The 21,717-nt window shown below is 37.7% G+C and overlaps 2 protein-coding genes across 5 annotated transcripts in view; both read left to right on the top strand.

The window, feature by feature from the left end:
• LOC127624055 (sushi domain-containing protein 6-like) overlaps positions 1 to 10,737 on the top strand; it is a 47,666-nt gene extending 36,929 nt beyond the window's left edge. Inside the window, exons 3-7 of the mRNA XM_052098676.1 lie at positions 433 to 624; positions 858 to 1,052; positions 3,420 to 3,558; positions 5,263 to 5,681; positions 7,075 to 10,737. Coding sequence (XP_051954636.1) covers positions 433 to 624; positions 858 to 1,052; positions 3,420 to 3,558; positions 5,263 to 5,681; positions 7,075 to 7,100 — 971 coding nt within the window. The 3' untranslated portion in view covers positions 7,101 to 10,737. The remainder of the gene's footprint in view (positions 1 to 432; positions 625 to 857; positions 1,053 to 3,419; positions 3,559 to 5,262; positions 5,682 to 7,074) is intronic.
• Positions 10,738 to 12,440: 1,703 nt separating this feature from the next.
• On the top strand, positions 12,441 to 21,662 carry LOC127624297 (serine/arginine-rich splicing factor 5-like). Of its 4 annotated transcripts, none has more exons than XR_007968143.1 (8): positions 12,441 to 12,610; positions 12,869 to 12,997; positions 13,298 to 13,368; positions 14,451 to 14,558; positions 14,713 to 14,782; positions 15,123 to 15,590; positions 16,251 to 16,324; positions 18,853 to 18,923. XR_007968143.1 is itself a non-coding variant. In XM_052099062.1 (8 exons), the coding sequence occupies exons 2-8, from the start codon at positions 12,872 to 12,874 to the stop codon at positions 20,428 to 20,430; spliced, it is 816 nt and encodes a 271-aa protein (XP_051955022.1). In that variant the 5' UTR covers positions 12,475 to 12,610; positions 12,869 to 12,871; the 3' UTR covers positions 20,431 to 21,662. The 4 variants fall into 4 exon arrangements, 2 of the variants coding, with proteins under 2 accessions (XP_051955023.1, XP_051955022.1); XM_052099062.1 differs by lacking the exon at positions 15,123 to 15,590 and adding an exon at positions 20,172 to 21,662 and having other exon boundaries at positions 12,475 to 12,610; positions 18,853 to 18,960; XR_007968144.1 differs by lacking the exon at positions 18,853 to 18,923 and having other exon boundaries at positions 15,123 to 15,578.
• The last annotated feature ends 55 nt before the right edge of the window (positions 21,663 to 21,717 follow it).

The following is a 21,717-nucleotide window of genomic DNA, read 5'->3' as shown; positions in this document are numbered from 1 at the left end:
TTGCACCCTAGACTAAAAAGTAAACCATTTTTTATGGATCTCGCTTTGTGCACAGGGGCATTGCCATGCTGGAACAGAAAAGGATCCTCCCAAACTGTTACCACAAAGTTGACAGCACAGTTCTCTAAAATGTAATTGTATGTCGTAGCATTAAGATTTGTTCACTGGAATTGCGTGGTCATGCGGAACCTGTTAATTAGATGAATAGTGTATGTGTTTTAATCAAATGGCTTTGAGTCAGTTCCAAATTCCGAGGCTTTAGTTTTTTCTCAAGGTTGAATTTGTGGATTCAATTTTTTAAATGAACAGTGAGTTTTTTTCTAATCTTTCAGTCAGTGTCTTATCTTTTATTAAATATATCTGTCAGACTGATGCCATAACTTGAGGGTCTAACTTGCAAGACTAATTGTCCTGCACTTCCTGCCCCTGTAGGCTGTCCCAGACCTTCAGTTGTACCTCATGGCCATGGGAACCTAACAGAAACCAACCGTGGCTCTTTCTCTGTGGGTACACTTCTGCAGTACAGTTGTGATCCAGGATACATGCTGGATGGCTACAGTATTATCACCTGCACTGTCTCAAGCCACTGGTCTCCTGAGCCGCCTCGGTGTGTCAAAAATGATGGTATGTTTCTATTCAATCCTGCTTTCTTTTTTGGAATGCATTTCCTTATCAGTATTTTTGTGCCAGGATGATTAAGAATAAATTTGTGTGGTATCTCGGCACAAACACCTGCATCTTATTCACTAAGCACCTGCAATTCAGTTTAACCAAGTTCACTATTAATATCTTACCACCACTCTCTTCTTAGCTGTATCAATGCACTGTTTGACAAAACAACTTTTTTTCCTCAACAGTTTGTCAACCACCAAATGAGCCAGAGAATGGAGGATATAACTGCCACCCCTCGCCCTGCCATAGACTAACCCAGGGTACAGTGATCGAGTACTTCTGTGATGAGGGTTACATTCTGAAAGGAGGCTACCAATTCAGAACCTGTGAGAGCGGAGAGTGGAAGTCAGCTATACAGATCAGCTGTCACCCTGTACAAGGTACGTCACACAACAGCAGGACCTTGAGCCATACTGAAAATCCTGCTTTTAATTTGTTTAGATCTTATTGTTTGGTTTTGTTTTCATATTACCTTTAATCAGTGCTTGAAATGGAATAACAAAAACATAAACTTAAGACACTCTGAGACTTTGTTCACAACATATGTTTATTTAGAAATAAGTAAATAATTTGGGGGATTTATAAACTGAACCTGGGCCAAACTTTCTTATCTGTATTTATCTTACCTAACAATTTTATTGTAACTAACAAAAATAAATAAACCGTTAATACTGTGTTTATTTACATTAAAATAGTATTTAATTATGTTAAAATAGGCATTTAAATAACATTTTTAAGGTCTAGCCTTAAATTCCTTCTTAAGATCTGTCTGAAGAACAAATATGATGTTACATCCTCAACTAACAAATAGGTTTTTATTAGCTTTACTTTGAAAATAAAAACGTAAAAAGGTAGGGTTATTGTTTATGAAAACTGAGAAAGAATATTTCGATCTGCTAAAGTCTGTATCTTTGTCAGTGTCAACACACATTAGAGAACAATGGCAATCTAATTTAGAACTGTCTTTTTACACAACATAAAAGTATCCTAAACCTCAAAAAGAGCATTATGTCCGTTTTTCCTTTTTTCATTTTTATTATCCTCCCATTCAATGTGGGAAAAATTTGCCTTCCTTATCCTGCACACGTTAATTTGCACACAGGAGCCAGATACTTGTGCAGATAATAATAAGTAGAAACTGTGAACAAACTGAATTGATTTCTGGATTGAGAATGATGTAGAACCAAACACTGTCAGGATACATGCATAGGCAAGTTCAGTGACAACAGAAAAGAATGGAGAACAAAAGCAAATTTTTCTACCTTGACGGTTCGATTTTCATCATCGTTTTGCCTCTTGTGAAAAAAGCATATGAGCTGACATCACTTCTGAAACAGCTTTTATTTTAAGTCTGTAGTTTTGACTGCACCCAGCAGCTAAGCAATTTGCATAAATACATTTGAGTGAACAAGACTAGATCAAATGTGCTCACCGAAAAGTTGCTGGTTCATGTTTTGGAGAAGTGTGAAACTGAACTATGTTCAGACAAGCTTAAACATGCACGTTCCTTCAGAACTGGACCACGGATAGCTTGACGAGCACCGATGCTTTTGCCTGAGTCCACATCAAATCAATGGCTTACATTAAATAAAGACATTGCATCATACCGGGAGATTCTGAGAAGTGGTTGTATGCAAGAAAAACTGCCGGTACTCTGTAGAGTAAATTATAGAAGTGCAGGTACTGCGTACCACCCCACTTCAAGCTCTGCCTTTGTTATTGATATGCTACACCTTTACTCAGGGGTTGCGTTAACTGAACATTTACATTCACAGATTTTTTTAAACATTGACAAATAATTTGAAGTGCTGTCCGTCATTTTGACAGATAAAAAAATAAGAAAAACATTTTAACCTAGTGCATCAGTTTTGACTTTACTGTCTCTCTCACACACACTCCCGTGTGTGCCCTTACTACCTTGAAGTATTAGGATGTCTATTAACAGGCGCATCACCGTTAATACATTGTTGTATGCATGTAGTCTTTTGACCAATTGTGTTCAGATTTTGAGGAGAGTCTCTGAATTAATGACTGCATACAAGTGAACATGCTAGTATGTTACTGAATGAGTCGTGTGTTACTTTATTTTAATAAAGCCAGAGCAAAAACAAAAGTATAATAACAAAATGAAAGCCTGAAAAAAGTGGCGCTTTTTATCTGCCAATCACATTTCATTTAAGTGCAAACATTGCGTTAAGAGCAGAATTGCCGTTATTTCAGAGGAGTACCTCCATTAGAGCTTTACAGATGTGTGTGCTTCTCAACTGTGATGATTTATTGTGATATCAGGAACACCGAAAAAGTTCACTGAAATTGTGCATGTTTGTATACTCATTTTTAAATATTCCGATCAGACATTTATTTCCTCTAAAAGCTGTAAGATGTAACCGGTGAAGTTTAAAAATGTTGTGTTAGCAAGGCTGATTGCTAGAACTTTCATTCAAAGACTCATTGGTTTTACCTGACTTGTGCTTGGGGACTTAAAATATTTATTTAAGCCAATCCACTGTCATGTACCGTATACACCATTATAATGGATGCTACATGCCTGAATTTAGTACTTATAAAATTGAAACAAAATGACGGGTAAAAATAAACCATGATGGAAATTTTACAACTCAGTCCGTCGAGAGTGACGGAGAAAGATGTTTTTAGTGCAACCTCTGCCTATACCTAGTTGTATACCTCTAGAAATGTTCTTTGGCTTCTCACACTGCAGTGAAATAAACAAAGTGTTTCTCTTACAGGGGAGGACCAGCGCTCGACTCTGCCCATGCCTGCACTGTCTATTGTGGCCTCCACCGCCAGCACAGTGGCCCTCATTTTGCTGCTGGTGGTGCTGTTTGTTTTGCTGCAGCCCAAACTCAAGTCCTTCCATCACAGCCGGTGAGACACTGTTTCCCCTTAAGGCTAAAACTTACTCTGCAATTATGTGAACAAGGAATGTCACAAAATATCAGTACATTGATTATTGATCGTCACGTTATTTTCTCGATACGTTTTTTTAAGGCATTGCACTCCGTGGCGATGCAGAATTTTTACCAGATCTCAAAGTCATAGCTGGCGGCAGCGGCAGTGTGCATACATTGATAGAAAATAAATGTATCTAATTATAGAACACACCATGTCATCCGCCAGACACGTCCGGTGCCTGCCGCTCACACTATTTCTCAGTTGCATTGAGAAATATGGATGTAGAAACCAAAACTATTGTGCAATCAGTAGCCTATTTATATCTGGAAAAATGCAGATTTAGGTTTATAATCATCTGGAAAATGTTCTGATTATTGACATGTGAAAAAGACTTCGATCCCAAGCTTAATGTAATCAGAGGTGCTTCTAGCTACGGAAGCTCATTTTTGTGCATTGTTGCATTCCAAAATGTGTCAGAACGCAAATACGTTTGTTCTCCTTGTTGACGCAAGGGGCACTGTTGTGGACATTATTGTGAACCGTCCACTTCTACCGTGAGTTTCCTCTTTTATGGCAATTACTTTCATGGTGGAGCAACAGTTTGGAGATTATAATGTTGAGCAAGCAAAGGTCAGTATATTTATTGCAACTTATCTAAATGATAAGATATCAAGATTAATGGCACAGAATTTTTAAGGTGTAACTATCGCCCCCTTGATTAATAAGGTTTGTTACCGCCTCAGTAATGCAAAAACGCACATTAAGGATGTTCAACTGGACCACGTTGGTAATGCGTTGGCCAAGCACTTGCATCTTGCGTACTTGCATAAATTACAGTATGTTTCTAGCCTTACTGAGCTTAGCGGCTTCTTTTTCAGGGGCTATAATGTTGATTGTTGTTTTATAAGGGTCAAATGGCAAGAAATAACTTTTTCCTTGATCTTTTGATATAAAAGATTTCACTTCACTGTTTCATACTATAACTTGCTTGTTCTGAACTCTACAGTTTACTGACGCCAGACAAATGAATTGATTGAACACATGACCTGCCACATTGTTACGTCGTCAACACTTAATCGTACTTCTCACTCTGTAATGCAGGCTTATCAAAGATGCTGTTATTCAAGGGTGGGGCAGAGCAAACCATATTAGACTAGACAGCTAGCCCACAACTTGTGTGTGAATTTACATGGGGCACTTACATGGAAGTCTTAAAGGTACAGCAGCAAAAAAACTGCCTATTTAACTGCAAGGATCAGAGAGGGAGCAGAAAATAGTAATGAAAATCTAAATTAAAACTGTTCTTGATGCAAATAAACATTGCTAACATTATAAGTGGACTTCAGATATTATAAGACTCCTTTAATATGGTTCTATATACGTAGTCTTTGGAAACCCCAATAAAGACATGGGTTTTCGGTGTTCAAAGGCCTTTTATTACCTGTGTTTAATAATCAGTACTGATTCATGTGACATTTGTTTGCTTTTTAGTGTTGGAACTGTTCTAATTTTAGTAGCATGGAGAGATTATATCAATCCTAATTCCAACTATTGGACATGAACAAATATGGCTCCTTCCCTACAGCACTGTTGTTCCAGTAATTTGTAGTTGCATTTTCAATCTACTGTGATGTAAGCCGGTTTGATTGTTGTGTTCATTACCTGTGTGTAAAACAGCCGTGAGCAGGGTGTGTCAGGACAGTCTACCTCCATCATGGTGGAGGGTGTTCAGGTGTCGCTGCCCTCTTATGAAGAGGCCGTGTATGGTGCTAGTGGCAACTCTGTGCCACCTCCTGAGTCCCGTGTTCAGATCGTGCTGTCGGAAGGCCCGCAGTCTGAGGGTTCGAGCGAACCTCTGGAACAGACTCGGCCAAATTACAGTTTTCCCTCCACCTCGACTGCTGCATCCTCGTGTCATGCAGAGACTGTATTGGTTCACCAGATGCCCTCTTCCTCTTCTCCATCCTCCTCGTCCTCTCCTTCCTGGGCTGCTGAGCAGCCTGGTGCCGCTGCCCCTCTCCACCGCAGGCAGAGCAGCGAGAGCAGCGATCAGCACAGTCTGCTTTCAGTCACCTCTGCAGAAGACTATGGAGATGGTAAGTGAACTCCAGACTTGCAAATCCAGATTTAAGTAGCACAGAACCAAATAAACATATGTTTTTTGGCATATCTACAACAGAGTGCAACAAGGATCGCCCACTTATTAAAACATGTTACAGCACATAGTACAACATAAAATTGTTGACTTAAACTAAGTGTTTAAAAATGTGTAAACAATATATTGCAAGCAAATTATTCACAAAAGTAGGCCAATCGTGATTACGCACACTCAGAGCAGTTTCTGAAGATTTACCCCTTCTGAAGCACTCTGCACACACCGTCTGTGGAGGTTCTGGCCAAACTCATGTGGCGTTATAAGCATGATTATTGATAGTGAGTGAGTGCAAAGTGCTCCAGTTTCACTTTATTTTAATATTCATGTAATGGAGAATGTTTGTGGCCATTTTGGGTTCATACACAGTGACAGAGATTGACGCTCACTTCAATCAGAAAGAATGAAAAAACATTCAAATACATACAGAATTTCAAATCTTGCAAAATAAATGCTTGTGGGTTTAAATAGAAAGCCTTAAAATAACGTTTGAAAGTAAAGAATTTAGGACAGAAATATTTTACTATTACAGACAAGAGTAAATTATCTGGCTTATTATATGGCTTCTAACCAAATATAGAAATAAATTGAATTTGCATTGAAATTATGTATTTATGTGAGAAGTGATTAATAGTTGAACAGCAGAAATCCAATGACCATCTGATTCCTCATGCAATCTTATTACAAAACTAATAAAGGGACATAAAACATTGATTTGAGTTGAAATTATTTTATTGGCTTACTTGTAGAGATCACACAGTTATCCGAGACGCAAGAAAGATGACTCTCAATACCCGGATGAGCAGTTTGATATGTGGATGTGCGGTTGATACTCAGAGATATCAGACCGCTAGATGGCGTCATTGACCAATCAGAATCAAGTATTCCAGAATGCTGTGTAATATAATATAGTATAATATAATAGCTATTCCGGTTGGCTGGGTTCCAAAAGCAACAGTGTAAATGTAAAAATGGCCAAGACGGAAGTATTTTGAAATTATTTGATAATTAAGTTATTTCTCATGTTATTCTCCTACTGTGCAATATTATATTTTCCATTTAAATATGAATAATCGACTTAAGGTATATAAACTTTTGAACATGATAATTCTTGTAATTTCATATATGACTTGCAATATGCAATAGATTATATTTTGTGTGTGTGTGTGTGTGTGTGTGTGTGTGTGTGTGTGCGAAATTGCTTCCTTTGAGTGCAGTACTAAATAAAACACAAAGTGCAATTTCAGAATCTCCAAAAGGTATATCAACATATGAGCAAACCAGTATATTTCATGCATAACCCTAATATAAATGCCTTCTTCATTTCTATTCTACAGATATTCCATTGCTAAAGGAGGCCTAAATCTCTGAGCAATAAAACCACTTCTCTCTGTCATTGCTGGCCAGGACTGTAACCCCTAAAGCTTCTCACCAAACACTACCCCTTCAAAACAGCAGTAAATACGATGTCCATCAGCTGTCCCTCTGCCAAAAAATTGCCCACACCTGGGCCCTGCAAGCTGTGTGACCCCTTGGAGTACAGTGGCTATCTTCACAGGATATCTTCCCTTGAACAGATGAACCCTCAAAGGGATGCGTAAATGTTTAATACACCTTTACTTACAGGTGCACCAATAATCACAGGCTTACCTGTCACAGCAAGGATTCACTAATTACAAATTAATGCATTCAGATTATGTAACGACCATTTAGAAGGTTGTGGACCTCTGCTCTGTCAATAACTGTGACCTCTAGCGAAGGGATTTGCTAAACCAGGCCCTTTTCTTTTTGATGGTGCATGTTCTGTGCAATTTCTTTTCTTTTTCTTTTTCTTTTTTTTACTGTTTCTTTTAAACACGTGTATACACAGAAGCAGGACACAATTGAAGCATGTTTCACAGCACCGGCATACACCATCTCAACGCTTGACTGAATGGCTTGTCCCTAGCGTGAGACACGGGGATTGCTAGACACGGGGATTACATTGTACTGTATTCAAATACATGCTTGCCTTTTTGTTTGCCAAGACGTGTGTGTGTGTGTGTGTGTGTGTGTGTGTGTGTGTGTGTGTGTGTGTGTGTGTGTGTGTGTGTGTGTGTGTGTGTGTGTGTGTGTGTGGTGACTGTGGCTATTGTGAATTTGAAGAGGACTGAAGTATCATCTAGGCTTCTTATCCCTAAATAGGAAACATTTTCAATACTTCCATTTTCTAATTGAGACGTTATTTAACTAGAATCGATGTTCTTAGTCTACATGTCTGTATGTCTAAATTGAACGAGATATACTTTGTGAACGAGATACACTATGTACTTTGAGATCAGTAAAGATGAAAATAACTGTGAAGTCATGCCGCAGAATCTTCTCCTAATGAGAAAGACTAAAGAAATAATTTATTTCTTGCTTTTAAAAGTGTGATTGCATTGTTCAAGCTCGTGTTTCACAAGTATATCTCTCTCATGTTTATGTGTTGCACGCACAAATTCAGAAAACTTTCTCTTTTTTTTTCACCTGCATGTTCTTTTCCAAAAGGACTTTCTGGGTGTGGACTAAGTTCATTGCTGGGCTGTAATTTATGAGTTTCAACTTGCTAGTAATATTTGGGTTATTAAATTTGCCCCTGCCTCCTATAATGAATGCTTTGCAAACCAGTCCATACATGGCTATGATTTTAAGACTGAATCACTATCAACAATAGGAGCTATGTTTATTAAGTTAATTAATATTAAAGGGGCTGTAAGAGATTTTTTTCATGGAAAAGTATGCAAAAATGTTCCTACTCCCTTAAAGATATCAATTAAATAAGTGTCCCGAGATATCTCACCGGACTCTGTGACAGCTGTATACTTTGTTAACAGCAAACTGACGCTTTTCACCTGTCAATCATTTTACTTGTTCTCATAGTGTTGTATTTGAAGAAGATCTTTGAGGCTATGGTTAATAATGTTTGTCAGATGAGGGCGCTATTGTGCCACTGTTGAATTTGACTGCCACAGGAACAAGCAATGCTTCTCTTTTGCTCTGTTTTGGTCTCAAAATTATCTTTGGAGGGCGGGGTTTTGTAATGAGGGTGTGTGGCTAATTCAACGCCTCAGTCACGCGAGAGCTTCAGAACACTGAAATCGCTTACAGCACCATTAGGAAAGAGTCATTTGTAATTAAGATTGGTTTATCAGGTCTTTCAAAGGGAATTAGTTTGAAACCCTGTCAGATTTTAAAAAATGTGGTGCATTGTTTTAATGCACTGTACAGTAAACCACGAAGACCCTCATTTTTCTTAAACAGTTTGCAAGTTCTTGTGTTAAAGGAATATTCCGGGTTCAATACAAGTTAAGCTCAATCGACAGCATTTGTGGCATGAAATTGATTGCCACAAAAATTGAGGTAACGGTAAGGCACTTGCAATGAAAGTGAATGTGGCCAAAAGGTTAGTAAGTGATTTTATCACACTGAAATCATGTTAATACACACATATTGTTTAGGTCTTGTGGCTATAATTTTGAAACAGTGAGTATTTTAATGTTCAAAAATTGGCCCCCGTTCTCTTCCATATTAAGTGCCTCGCTGTAAAGCAGATTTTTGCTTGATTGAGCTAAACTTGTATTAAAACCGGAACATTCTTTTAAATGTCCCAATGTACAAGTCAGCTCTAGGAAATGTCCTTTCTCATTCGTAGTGTGTTCTTTTGGCAAGTGGAAATTTGAAAAACATTTCAGTTTATTTCCCTTGGTTTGTGTTTTACATCACTGGAAATTGCCGCACCTCAAAAGTTTGTCATCATGCATCAAAAAAGAAATGTTTAGTCTGACTTTGTAGAGCGAAAGAAAGAGGGCAGTTTACCTATCTGCACATCCTTGATTTTATTTTCGTGGTTTTTGTAAATTGATCGACATTTGTCATGCAAACTGAAGGCAAAATATTACTGCTGCCTTAACTTGTACATTTCAAACATTTCTCACATTGTAATCACTTGTTTCTTCTGTTTCACTGGCTTTATGGTCATTTGTCTTCAGTTTTCTAATGGCCTTACTTTTTTTTCTATGCATAAATATTGTTGCAGATATAGGGTTTTACTCAGTTGGAGGATGTGACTTTAAGATTGTCCACTCTTCCTCAGAAACAATTCAGTGAACGTAAATTATGAACCTTTTAGTTTTTATTTCTTTTCTTTTACCAGTTTTCACTCAAAGGATGTTTTTATGTTTAAAAAAGAAAAAGAACGCAAGTAAAAAAGGATATCCAGGATGTGTGTGAAACACTGTTGTACAGTGTTTTTCTGCAAATGTAATTTAAGTTGACTCATCCACACAGCCCCTCACCCCCATTGCTCTTCTTTTGATTTCCCTCTGTACATTGCTGTGGGTGTGAAAATAGTATTTTAATATTTGTATAAAGTTTAATTTAATTCTACAGTGTGTATATAACTATTTCTAATTAAAGCTTTCATTTGAAGTGCACAGATGGTGTTATTGTGGTGAGTTTAACAAGTGCAATCATGTTATGGTTTTGAAATGAATGCTTTACTTATATTCCCACAGTCATGGGAAAACCTGGTAATGTCGGGACATTTTCAGATTGTGATTTCCAGGCCTGGAAATTTAATGAAAATTAGGTCATTCTTCAAGGAATATTCCGGTTTTAATTGTCTTAAAAATGTATTTTGACTTGTCCTGCCTTTTCTTTAAAAAATAAGCAAAAGTCTAGGTTACAGTGAGACACTTACAATGTAAGTTAATGGGGCCAATCTGTAAACGTTAAAGACATAAACAATACAAATAATTAACATTATTGTAGTGTGATAAAATCGCTTACTAACCTTTGCTGTATGTAAGCTATAGGAGTATAAATTCTCCTATATTGCCATGACAATGTAAAGCTGTAAACCCTGCAATCCATGTAAATGATGATTTAAAGATCTTTACAGCTCAAATAATACACAAGTTGTAACAGAAGAGTTAATGTAAGTGCTTTAATAAAATTATAAGCTTCACATTTCTGCCTTTAAACCCTCAATGTAAACTACTTTAGCTTTTTTTAAAGGAGAAGGGGCGAGTCCAAAATTAATGTTTGTGGTAATCAACATTATGCCACAAATGCTGTTGACTGAGCTTAATTTGTTTTGAACCCAGAATATTTCTTTTAAATGTCATGTACATTTCTAAAGTGAAAGTATGTTTTTTAGTTATACTTGGCTCTAAAATATTAATTTAGTATGGGATTCCTATGTGTGAGTCTGATCTAAATAAATGCATTTTTTTAACATCCTTATCCAGTTATCCAACGAACAACTGGAAAATCATGGAAAGAGGTGGAACTCTCCATCATCAAATTATCTCACCTTCGTGCCATCAGAGATGTGTAAGACTTCCTTTCTTCTGCAGAACACAAGTTAATATTTTAGTGGAATATTTCAGTTCTGTAAGTCAATACAATTCAAGTGAATGGTGGCCAGAACTTTGAATCTTCAAAAATCACATGAAGACAGCAGCAATGTAATGCATAAAATTCCATCCTTAAAATAATCCATGTCTCCAGATATGATAGTATAGGTGTGAGTAAGAAACTGATGATATGTGCAACAAATGTGAATCGCCAAAAAAAAAAGAAGGTGGAAGTGGAGATTAAAAATTAAAAAAGGACTGAAATATTGATCTGTTTCTCACCCACACCTATCACATTGCATAAAAAGAGACAGATTTAACCACTGGATCCTTATGTATTACTTTTATACTGCCTTTCTGTGCATTTTGGAGCTTCAAAGATCTGGTCACCATTCACTTGCATTGTATGGACCAACAGAGCTGAGATATTCCTCTAAAAATCTTCATTTGTGTTCTGAAGAAGAAAAAACGTCATACACTTCAAATATGGCATGAGGGTGAGTAAATTATGGGGGGTTGTGGGGGGAACTAATGCTTCAAGTGAATTAATATTGTGTTGTGCCATAACGGGTTCTTATGCATAATCATGTACGTTAGCGTCATCTAGTGGTGGATCTTAATACACACGTATACACGTCAATTAAACCAAACTAGTGTGTATATATGGTGGCCATTACATATATATATATATATATAATTATGTTATATTATATGTTGGTATATATATACACATTTAGAATAATCTACAGGTGTTGCTGTTTCAGAAGGAAATTGGTACTTCAAATCAACAAAATAGCATTCATCTGCTCACAAAGTATAGTCAGGACATAGTCATTTTTGATAACATCTAGACAGGCCCCATTTCCAGCAGCCATCACTCCAACACCTTATCCTTGAGTACTCATGTTAAATTTGGTACTAGAAAAGCATTTACCATTATATCAAACACAGCTAAAAGTTATTTGGTTCGGTAAATGATGCTTACCTTTGTCTTTGTGTTTGTTTTTGAGTTGCCACAGTATGCAATAGACTGGCATGTCTTAAGGCCAATATTAGGTCAAAAATGGCAGCAACAAAAAAAGAAACAGCTCTCTCTTAAAACACGTCAGTCAATCATTGCATAATGCCACTTTGGTGAATAAACGTACCAATTTCTCTCTCTCTCTCTCTCTCTCTCTCTCTCTCTCTCTCTATATATATATATATATGTATATATACACTCTTATGGAAAGAAATTGGTACATTTATATATGAAAGTATATGGATTTAGGTCAGGACAAATATGGCAGGTCAGTTGAGACGTATAGATGTAATGTTTATTTTAGTGCGTACGCAGTGTTCTGCGTGTCATCGGCAGCACAGTATTTGTGTTCTGAGCTGATCTCAGACCAGCGCTGGGCGTCTCCTTTACATTACAGTGGCCGACTCCATTTTGTGAGAAGGAAGCTTCTTGCACAGGCACACGAGATATTCACCGGAGAACATTTTGATTTGGGTATGTGAGACAGTTCATTTTTACATTTTAACTAAATTCAGTTTTTATTGGAATGTCATTTTTTAAACGGCTGTGTGTTTTGCGGAGCGGCTAACAGGTTAATTAACTCGCGCTCGATGTGGGTCATGGTTTTCAAAGGGCCTCGAGCGCCAATTGCCGTACAAATGCATCAGTTGTTTTAAAGATTCAGAGTAATTTGAAGCAGTTGCGTTACATTTTTTTTTTTAAACATGTGGTTGTTTGTATTTGTTTTTGAAGAGAATGAGCGGCTCTCGCATTTTCATCGGTCGGTTAAACCCCTCTGCTCGGGAGAAAGACGTCGAGCGTTTCTTCAAGGGGTATGGAAGAATAAGAGACATTGACTTGAAAAGAGGCTTCGGATTCGTTGTAAGCATTACAAATGTTTTTATTATGGGTCCTTTTAGATGATGTTGCTAATCTTGTCATTTTTAATGAATGGAGGTCAATGGCTAACCCATCCTCGATTATTAAGAGCACAGCGATTGTGTCTCAAAACCTAGTGAGCTTCCTACCTAGACAGCATTTTAGGGCATATGAACGTTTTTGTGATTCCCCAAAATGCTGTCTTGGTAGGAAGCTCACTAGGTTCTCACTAGATTATTATTGATTATTCATCTGTGCGATATGATGTAATACCGGAGACGTTAAAATATTTTTGCATTGCAGGAATTTGATGATCCCAGAGATGCAGAAGATGCTGTCTATGAGCTTGATGGGAAAGAGCTCTGCAATGAGAGGTATGTTTTAATAATTGCAGATCAAATTCAAGCCTCAAGTTGAATTTGTGTAGCGCTTCGCCCATAGTATTTTTAAAAAGCTTTAAGGAGATATAGTGGCAAGCCAAAGGTGAGAAATTTGCCAATGTTTTATTGGATGAGGAAGAAATCTTGGGAGCCCACCCATTTCTGGCACACACACACATATATATATATGTCCATGACAAATATTACAACTGGAGTGTATATATGTTTCTATAATAAAATATTCTCCTGTCTCAATAAGCCATTTGTTGGTTGATTTCTTCTAAAACTGTACGTTTTGTAAGTGCTTTATATACATCTGGTTTCTGTGATCCGATCACAATGTGTCTTTGGTGCATTTACACCTGGCATATAATGTGATCAATTGCAGTCTGATAGTGATGGAGCACAGAAATTGCATGTTAATGTAAGATGTAAATGGGGCCCTTGATGCAACAGTTTGCCAACGTTTTGTACTTTTGTATTACACCTTTTAGGTTGTTGCTTTAACACATTGACCCAATTTACACCTGGTATTAAGATGAGTCTTGGATGATCCGATCGCATGTGGTCAGCAACACTTTGCTGTTTACACCTGGTCGCTTTTTCCAATTTTTCATTCAGGCGGTTATTTCCTTTTAAAGCCGCTCATAACTGGCATAGTTTAAAGACTTGTTAAAGTGCAGCGGTTGATTGACATGTAAGGAGGTGGTGCTTCACTGCTATCTACCCCAAATTCGATGGTCACATGTGCTTTTGACTAACTCTATATGTGGTTTTGGTGATCAATCACAAACATTTTGCACCCAATTTACACCTGTACTATATGTGCTAAGGATCACCTGAAATGCATCTTTATAACAGCTGTAAACAGGGTCACTGATTTAGTATGTGATGTATGTTGTCAAAAAATCAGAGCCCCTCCCCTCAAAATTGGATCACAACTGGTCATAGGAGATGACTTTTGAGATGCATGTTAACACCAGGTGTAAACAGGGCCCCATAGGCCAGAGCTCATGTGCCAACTTACCAGTAGATGGGCAAACACATGTATCAGGTTTCTTTTGTATTGTTTGCAGGGTGACCATCGAACATGCCCGTGTCCGTCTGCGTGGGGGCCGAGGTCGTGGTGTCAGTGGAGGACGTTTCCCTGGTCGGTATGCTCGTGGCTCCCAGGACAGCCGAAGGTAACATTGAGTTACAGTATACTGTATCTGTCCTGAGTGAATATATAAATCTCAAAAGGCATAGCAGGTTCACACCATTAGGGTTGTTTATCAGTTTAGTCTTATTTTCTATGTTAATAATTCTTTCTATGTTAAAACTTGATTTTCCCTTCAGGAACCCCCCACCAATGCGTACTGAGAATCGCCTCATTGTGGAAAATTTGTCATCAAGAGTCAGCTGGCAGGTGAGTTTTCAAAGATTTCCTGTCAAGTTTTGGTGAGACAGTGAGCTATATTCCCAAGCATTGCGGATGACAGCACATGAAGATGCCTTAATAGAGCTTTAGACTATGTAGACATTTTGTTGTTTTTTTTTTTTTTTTTTTGGTTTTTTTTTAATTAGCTATACTACCCATTTAAATGTAAATCAGTGGCAAAAGGTCACACCAAGAATTATACTTTCAAATTTAAGGTCACATTACACAGTCTTTAAAAATAAACTTCCATTTGTGCTAGAAGAGGAAAGAGTAAGGTTAAATCTCTTTGGCTCTGTTTTAACCAATTGTTCACCCCTCTATTTGCCAGCCTGACTGTTGTGTCGTATGGAAGAGCTCGCTAATGGTGGAGTTAACACCTACAGGGTCCCTCTCTCTGCTTAAGCCAATCCCATTGTGTACCACGCCTAGTTGACCTCCGCCGATCGCATGAGAGCTCTCTGTGAGTGATGCCCTCTCCCTCTAGAAGCACTGGCTGCCGCTACAAAGCACAATTTGTGACGGTGCCAAGCCGAAAGAGAGAGAGAGAGACAGAGAGTGAAAGAGAGAGATCGAAACTGAGAGAGGGGCAGAAAGAGAGAGAGAGAAAGAGAGAGAGAAACAGAGCGAAACTCTGGCGTACTCTATCAATCGAGGGGTTCGGTAATTTGAGAGGCTTCAATCGGTATACTCGCCCACTCTGCTCTCTGATGGTTCCACACACGTGGATGAGGATAAAATCTCCAGGTTATGGTCTAGGACAGACCAAGTGGCCCCATCCCGATGGGTACGTTCCCAGGTATTAGTCTAATCTCATTCCTCCCTGTTCACTCTCAGTGCCCTCGGGGGAGGGCACAAATAGGGTATGATCGGTGGAGGGAAGCCCTTTGCTCTACCACATATAAAGTACTTCTGTTTTGTTACTTTGGTAAGAATGTGTTTGCAGTGTGAATACAGATAAATGTAAAAGGACTAATATCTAAATGTGGGGCCCTTTTAACAAGCTGCTTGTGTAGTCTGGGGTCAAAGCATTGTAAATTATTCTAGTCCCAAATGTTCTCTTCTTGGATACATGTCCACCACTTTTCATTCTAGTACATGAAACTTGGCTTATGAGACACGGAAATCTTTGTTGCATCTAAGTTACATTTTAGAAACCAGAACTAGCCTTACAAAGCTTTAATAGAGTTTTTGTAAGACTTATGGTTCTCCAAATGTCCATTTACTAATCCAGCATTCTGCTTTAAACAAATACACCCCCCATTGTTGTATTTTACCTTGAATGTAATGTTGATATTTTTTTAACTTGTACAACTGATGTGGCATATTCAACAAGGACCTGGGCCTGAACAAGAGCTGAGAGAGGTTCTCAGACCCCAACTTTGATAGTTCATTCAGAACTTAATAAAACATGTATAAGCATTTGCTAACTCAAAGTGCTGGTGTGAACTGTGTGTAGGATTTAAAGGATTTCATGAGACAAGCCGGAGAGGTTACTTTTGCAGATGCCCATCGGCCAAAGCTTAATGAGGGGTGAGCTGACTTTTATTTTTTTTTGTGCAGTCCTAATATTAGGTTTACATGTGTTTTAACATGTAAATGAATTCATGCATTAAATTATTTACTCTTTAATTTGCCACCAAATAGTAACCTGTAAAGGAATATTCTGGGTTCAAGACAAGTTAAGCTCAGTCGACAGCATTTGTGGTATAATGTTGATTGCTGTCAAAAAATAAATAAATGACTCGTCCTTTCAAGGTTACAGCCAAGCACTTGCAGTGAAAGCCAATGGGGCCAATTTTTGATATAAAGGCAGGAATGTGATGCTTCTAATTTGATAAAAATTTACTTTTTTTTTTCTTTTTGACCTGTGAAACTCTTTGTCATTTTTTACAAGGATTGTAGAGTTTCTAGTGATGCATTGTCATGGCAATTAATTTATACAATTTAATATACTGTACCTAAACAGAGAAAAGGTTAATAAGCAATTTTTATCACACTTCAATAGTGCTGACATTAACTGTTTGTCTTGTGGCTATTCTTTTGAAACGGTGAGTATTTTCACATTTATGGTTTGCCCCAGTTGCTTCCATTGTAACTCTTTTTGCTTTTTTTTTTTTTTAAAGAATATTTTGGTGGTGATCAACATTATACCACAAATGCTGTCAATTGAGCTTAGCTTGTAATTAACCCAAAACATAGCTAATTCCTTTAAGGTGTGGTCACACTACACTTCACACTCCATTTACCCCCCAGTTGAACAAAGGAAACGCAAGCTTATGCAAAGACATTTTTTTATAAGTTTGGGGAACTCTAACCTGTTAATACAGATAAGGCACGTGATCAATAGAAACATCACATACTGGCCTTTTCTCTCAATACAAAGAATACATGTTTTTATTCTTGTGAGAATGTGAATGGTTTGTTTTAACAATTTGAAGTGTTTTATTTGCTATTTGTGATTTTATTAAAACCAGAAGCCTTTGTGTGAGACATCTTATACTGTCAGTTGGAGCGTGGTGTCTTTAAGTAATTTCTTGTGCCCAAATTGTAGTGTGACTGCCCTTTAACTTGCAGAATTATATAAACGTGTGTGTGTGTGTGTGTGTATATATATCTATATATATATATATATATATATATATATACACACTCACCTAAAGGATTATTAGGAACACCATACTAATACTGTGTTTGACCCCTTTCATCTTCAGAACTGCCTTAATTCTACGTGGCATTGATTCAACAAGGTGCTGAAAGCATTCTTTAGAAATGTTGGCCCATATTGATAGGATAGCATCTTGCAGTTGATGGAGATTTGTGGGATGCACATCCAGGGCACGTAGCTCCCGTTCCACCACATCCCAAAGATGCTCTATTGGGTTGAGATCTGGTGACTGTGGGGGCCATTTTAGTACAGTGAACTCATTGTCATGTTCAAGAAACCAATTTGAAATGATTCGAGCTTTGTGACATGGTGCATTATCCTGCTGGAAGTAACCATCAGAGGATGGGTACATGGTGGCCATAAAGGGATGGACATGGTCAGAAACAATGCTCAGGTAGGCCGTGGCATTTAAACGATGCCCAATTGGCACTAAGGGGCCTAAAGTGTGCCAAGAAAACATCCCCCACACCATTACACAATCACCACCAGCCTGCACAGTGGTAACAAGGCATGATGGATCCATGTTCTCATTCTGCTTACGCCAAATTCTGACTCTACCATCTGAATGTCTCAACAGAAATCGAGACTCATCAGACCAGGCAACATTTTTCCAGTCTTCAACTGTCCAATTTTGGTGAGCTCTTGCAAATTGTAGCCTCTTTTTCCTATTTGTAGTGGAGATGAGTGGTACCCGGTGGGGTCTTCTGCTGTTGTAGCCCATCCGCCTCAAGGTTGTGCGTGTTGTGGCTTCACAAGTGCTTTGCTGCATACCTCGGAAGTAATGAGTGGTTATTTCAGGCAAAGTTGCTCTTCTATCAGCTTGAATCAGTCGGCCCATTCTCCTCTGACCTCTAGCATCAACAAGGCATTTTCGCCCACAGGACTGCCGCATACTGGATGTTTTTCCCTTTTCACACCATTCTTTGTAAACCCTAGAAATGGTTGTGCGTGAAAATCCCAGTAACTGAGCAGATTGTGAAATACTCAGACCGCCCGTCTGGCACCAACAACCATGCCACGCTCAAAATTGCTTAAATCACCTTCCTTTCCCATTCTGACATTCAGTTTGGAGTTCAGGAGATTGTCTTGACCAGGACCACACCCCTAAATGCATTGAAGCAACTGCCATGTGATTGGTTGATTAGATAATTGCATTAATGAGAAATTGAACAGGTGTTCCTAATAATCCTTTAGGTGAGTGTGTGTGTGTATATATATATATATATATATATATATATATATATCCACATCTAAGATATTTGGTTGCTTCAAACTAAATGGCTATTGGTAACACAGTAAATAAAAATTATGGATTGATTTTGTCAGTCTGGTTTAATGTTGCGCACTGCTTTTTTCTCTCTTTTACTAAATATTTTTTTTATCTACTCTTCAGTGTGGTTGAGTTTGCTTCACATAGTGATCTAGAAAATGCCCTGGAGAAGTTATCTGGGAAGGAGATCAATGGAAGGAAAATCAAGCTTGTTGAGGCAGGCAGGAAGAAGTAAGTTATTCTGATGTGCTTAACACCTTGTAACTAAAATGCAGTGTTTCCCAACCCTGGTTCTGGAGCCCCCCTCAACAGTACAGTATAGCTTTAGGTGTCTCCTTTTTCTGACACACCCTCTTCAGGTCATGAAGTCTCTACTAATGAGCTGATGAGTTGGATCAAGTGTGACGTTCAAAATGCGTACTGTTGATGGGGGGGGTCTCCAGGAACAGGGTCAAGAAACACTGAGCATATTTACGTGCATGATTTTAATGATGAGCATGATGACAATGCTTAATAACCTGACAAAGTGTAAGGACATGTATATCCTTTAAAGGAATATTCTGGGCTCAATACAAGCTCAATCGACAGCATTTGTGGCATAATGTTAATTATGTATATTACAAATACTGTCAGTTAAGATCAACTTTAACCCGGAATATTAAAATAAAATAATAATAATAATAATTGGTAGTGATCATAAAAATCTCAACAACAAAAAATTATTAAAATGCATTTTATTTAGTACTTTAGTACAAGCAGGAAGCAGTTTGATGTAACCCATAATTCTAATCTGTTGCACAAGACAGTAATATCTGAAATTACACACATTGTCTTGTTTAAAAATTTAAATACACCTGGTTCTTAATACTATGTGTTGCTTCCTTTAGCTTTAACCGCTACTTGTAGCCTTTTGTGGTAGTTGTGCATGAGTTTCAGATTGTCCTGTTAAAAGCTCCAGGTCCTGTAAATTATTTGGTTGCCTTTTATGCACTGCAGTCATGGACGCTCGAGGAAGCAATACGATTAAGAGCCAAGGGCATGTTAACATTTAATCAGTATAATTAGAGACTAATTTGCCATTTGGAATATATTTAAATATCTGTAAAGCTTCCTCTTTGACCGCACTAAAAAAAAAAAAACATTTACATCTTACAGATTCTGAAAGCGGTATATAAACGTATAAGTAGATGCCACAAATGCTGTTGACTGAGCTTAACTTGTATTGAACCCAGAATATTCCTTTAAACTGTGTTTTCATGTTGTCTGATTTTTAAAACCAGCTGATTTTTCATAGTTATCAGTGTGTTGTTGTGCATGTTAACACACACACTGCTTTAGTACAATCTCATTACATGCAATATAGCCATTGTGTAACCAGCCCTGGAGTGAATAGTGCATTGATGCATTTTCTGGATGCTTACTTGCTTTCTCTTATCTTGTAGATCCAGGACTCGCTCGCGCTCAAACAGCTCATCCCGTTCTCGTTCCCGAGGGCGCTCCCCATCACGCTCTCGCAGCCGTTCCCGCTCCCACAGCCCCAAATCACATAACCGCTCCAGAAGTCACTCCCGTTCAGCTAGTACTTCTCCTGTGCGGCCCAAAGAAGCCAAGGGTGTGTCACGCGCTGAATCAGCATCACCGCCGACCCCAGCACAGCGCCCCCCACTGTCCCGGTCCCCATCCACTGACAGTCGTCATTAGACGCAACTGTTCTTAGTGCTTAGAGATACTTATTTGGTCAAACACTGCAAGAGGTTGTTTAAGTAAAGTCAGCCTCTCTCCATGACAAGCAGGGGCTCAATTACTGGTTTAAAGATATTTGACTGAGATAACTTGTCATCTTAAGTCAGAACTATACAGCTTTTTTTATGTGGGTTTTATTATTTTTATTATTTAATTACATGTCAGAAATGAGTACTTCTGGATTTTATTTTTAATCACTACAGGGTGAGGTTTGCTGTTTTATGAATAATTATTTTGTATGTTTTATTACGACCGACAAACAAAGAGAGCTTGATGAAGCTGAAAGTAACGTGCTGGAGTTTAGAGTGAAAGTAGATTTTCCAGCTTGAGTGTGTAAATACAGATACAAAATGAGGAAGGCTAGAATACTTTGAGCCATTTTAATTCCAACAAATTTAATTAAATAACCTTAATCATACCAAAAAACAGCTTATGCTCTTCGTGCTAGTTAACTACTTGTTCAAGGGTATCAGCAAATATTTGTATTTTTGTTTCTTCAGGATTGTGAGAATTGTTTGTAACTTGGTTGTTTGACACAATCTCACTCGGCTCTTGACAGCCATAATCTGTACTTAGCTGTTAAGAGTCAAAGAAGTATCCGAGTTCCCTCCATGCTGCATGAGTAAAGAGCTTGTGTAACAAATGCAAAAATATTTGTAAAAGCCCCTGTATCATACATAAAACTAATCTTATATACAGTATGTATTTAATTTCTGATTGTGTATACACATTTAAATGTTGACTTTTGTTTGTGTGAGTAAATTGCTTTTTTTGCACACATTTTCTCATTCTTTTATTCAAAATGGGATTGTTATTATGAATAAGAATTCCATATGCTTTTCATATTTTCATATGCCGTTGTATTAGTAAAATGTTTGCTCATGATTTTGGGGGTGATTTTTTTTTTTTTTTTTTTTTTTTGTGAAAATCAGATAATTTTGAATCAAGGACTGGTATTGTCTTGACGTGATTTGATGCATGTTTTTCATTTATTACTATACAAGTTACCCTTTTTATATCATGATACAAATATTACTCACGAAAATGTGTTTTTTATTATGTAATTTACAATTAAATTCTTGAGCAACTAAATTTTTACCTAAATGAGAAATATGAAGAATGTGTGTGTGTGAGAACGTGTGCAAGTGTGGGGAGATGAGGGAGCTTATCAACCAAAATTGTAATAAATGTAGGATATTATAGACACTGATTTACTTAACCAGTGTCTTTGTTTTAATTCTTTTG

Source organism: Xyrauchen texanus, chromosome 30, assembly GCF_025860055.1.
Source record: "Xyrauchen texanus isolate HMW12.3.18 chromosome 30, RBS_HiC_50CHRs, whole genome shotgun sequence".
NCBI classification, from domain to species: Eukaryota; Metazoa; Chordata; class Actinopteri; order Cypriniformes; family Catostomidae; genus Xyrauchen; species Xyrauchen texanus.
The sequence above is the reverse complement of the archived record's forward strand: the minus strand, read 5'-3'. Positions and strand labels throughout refer to the sequence as shown.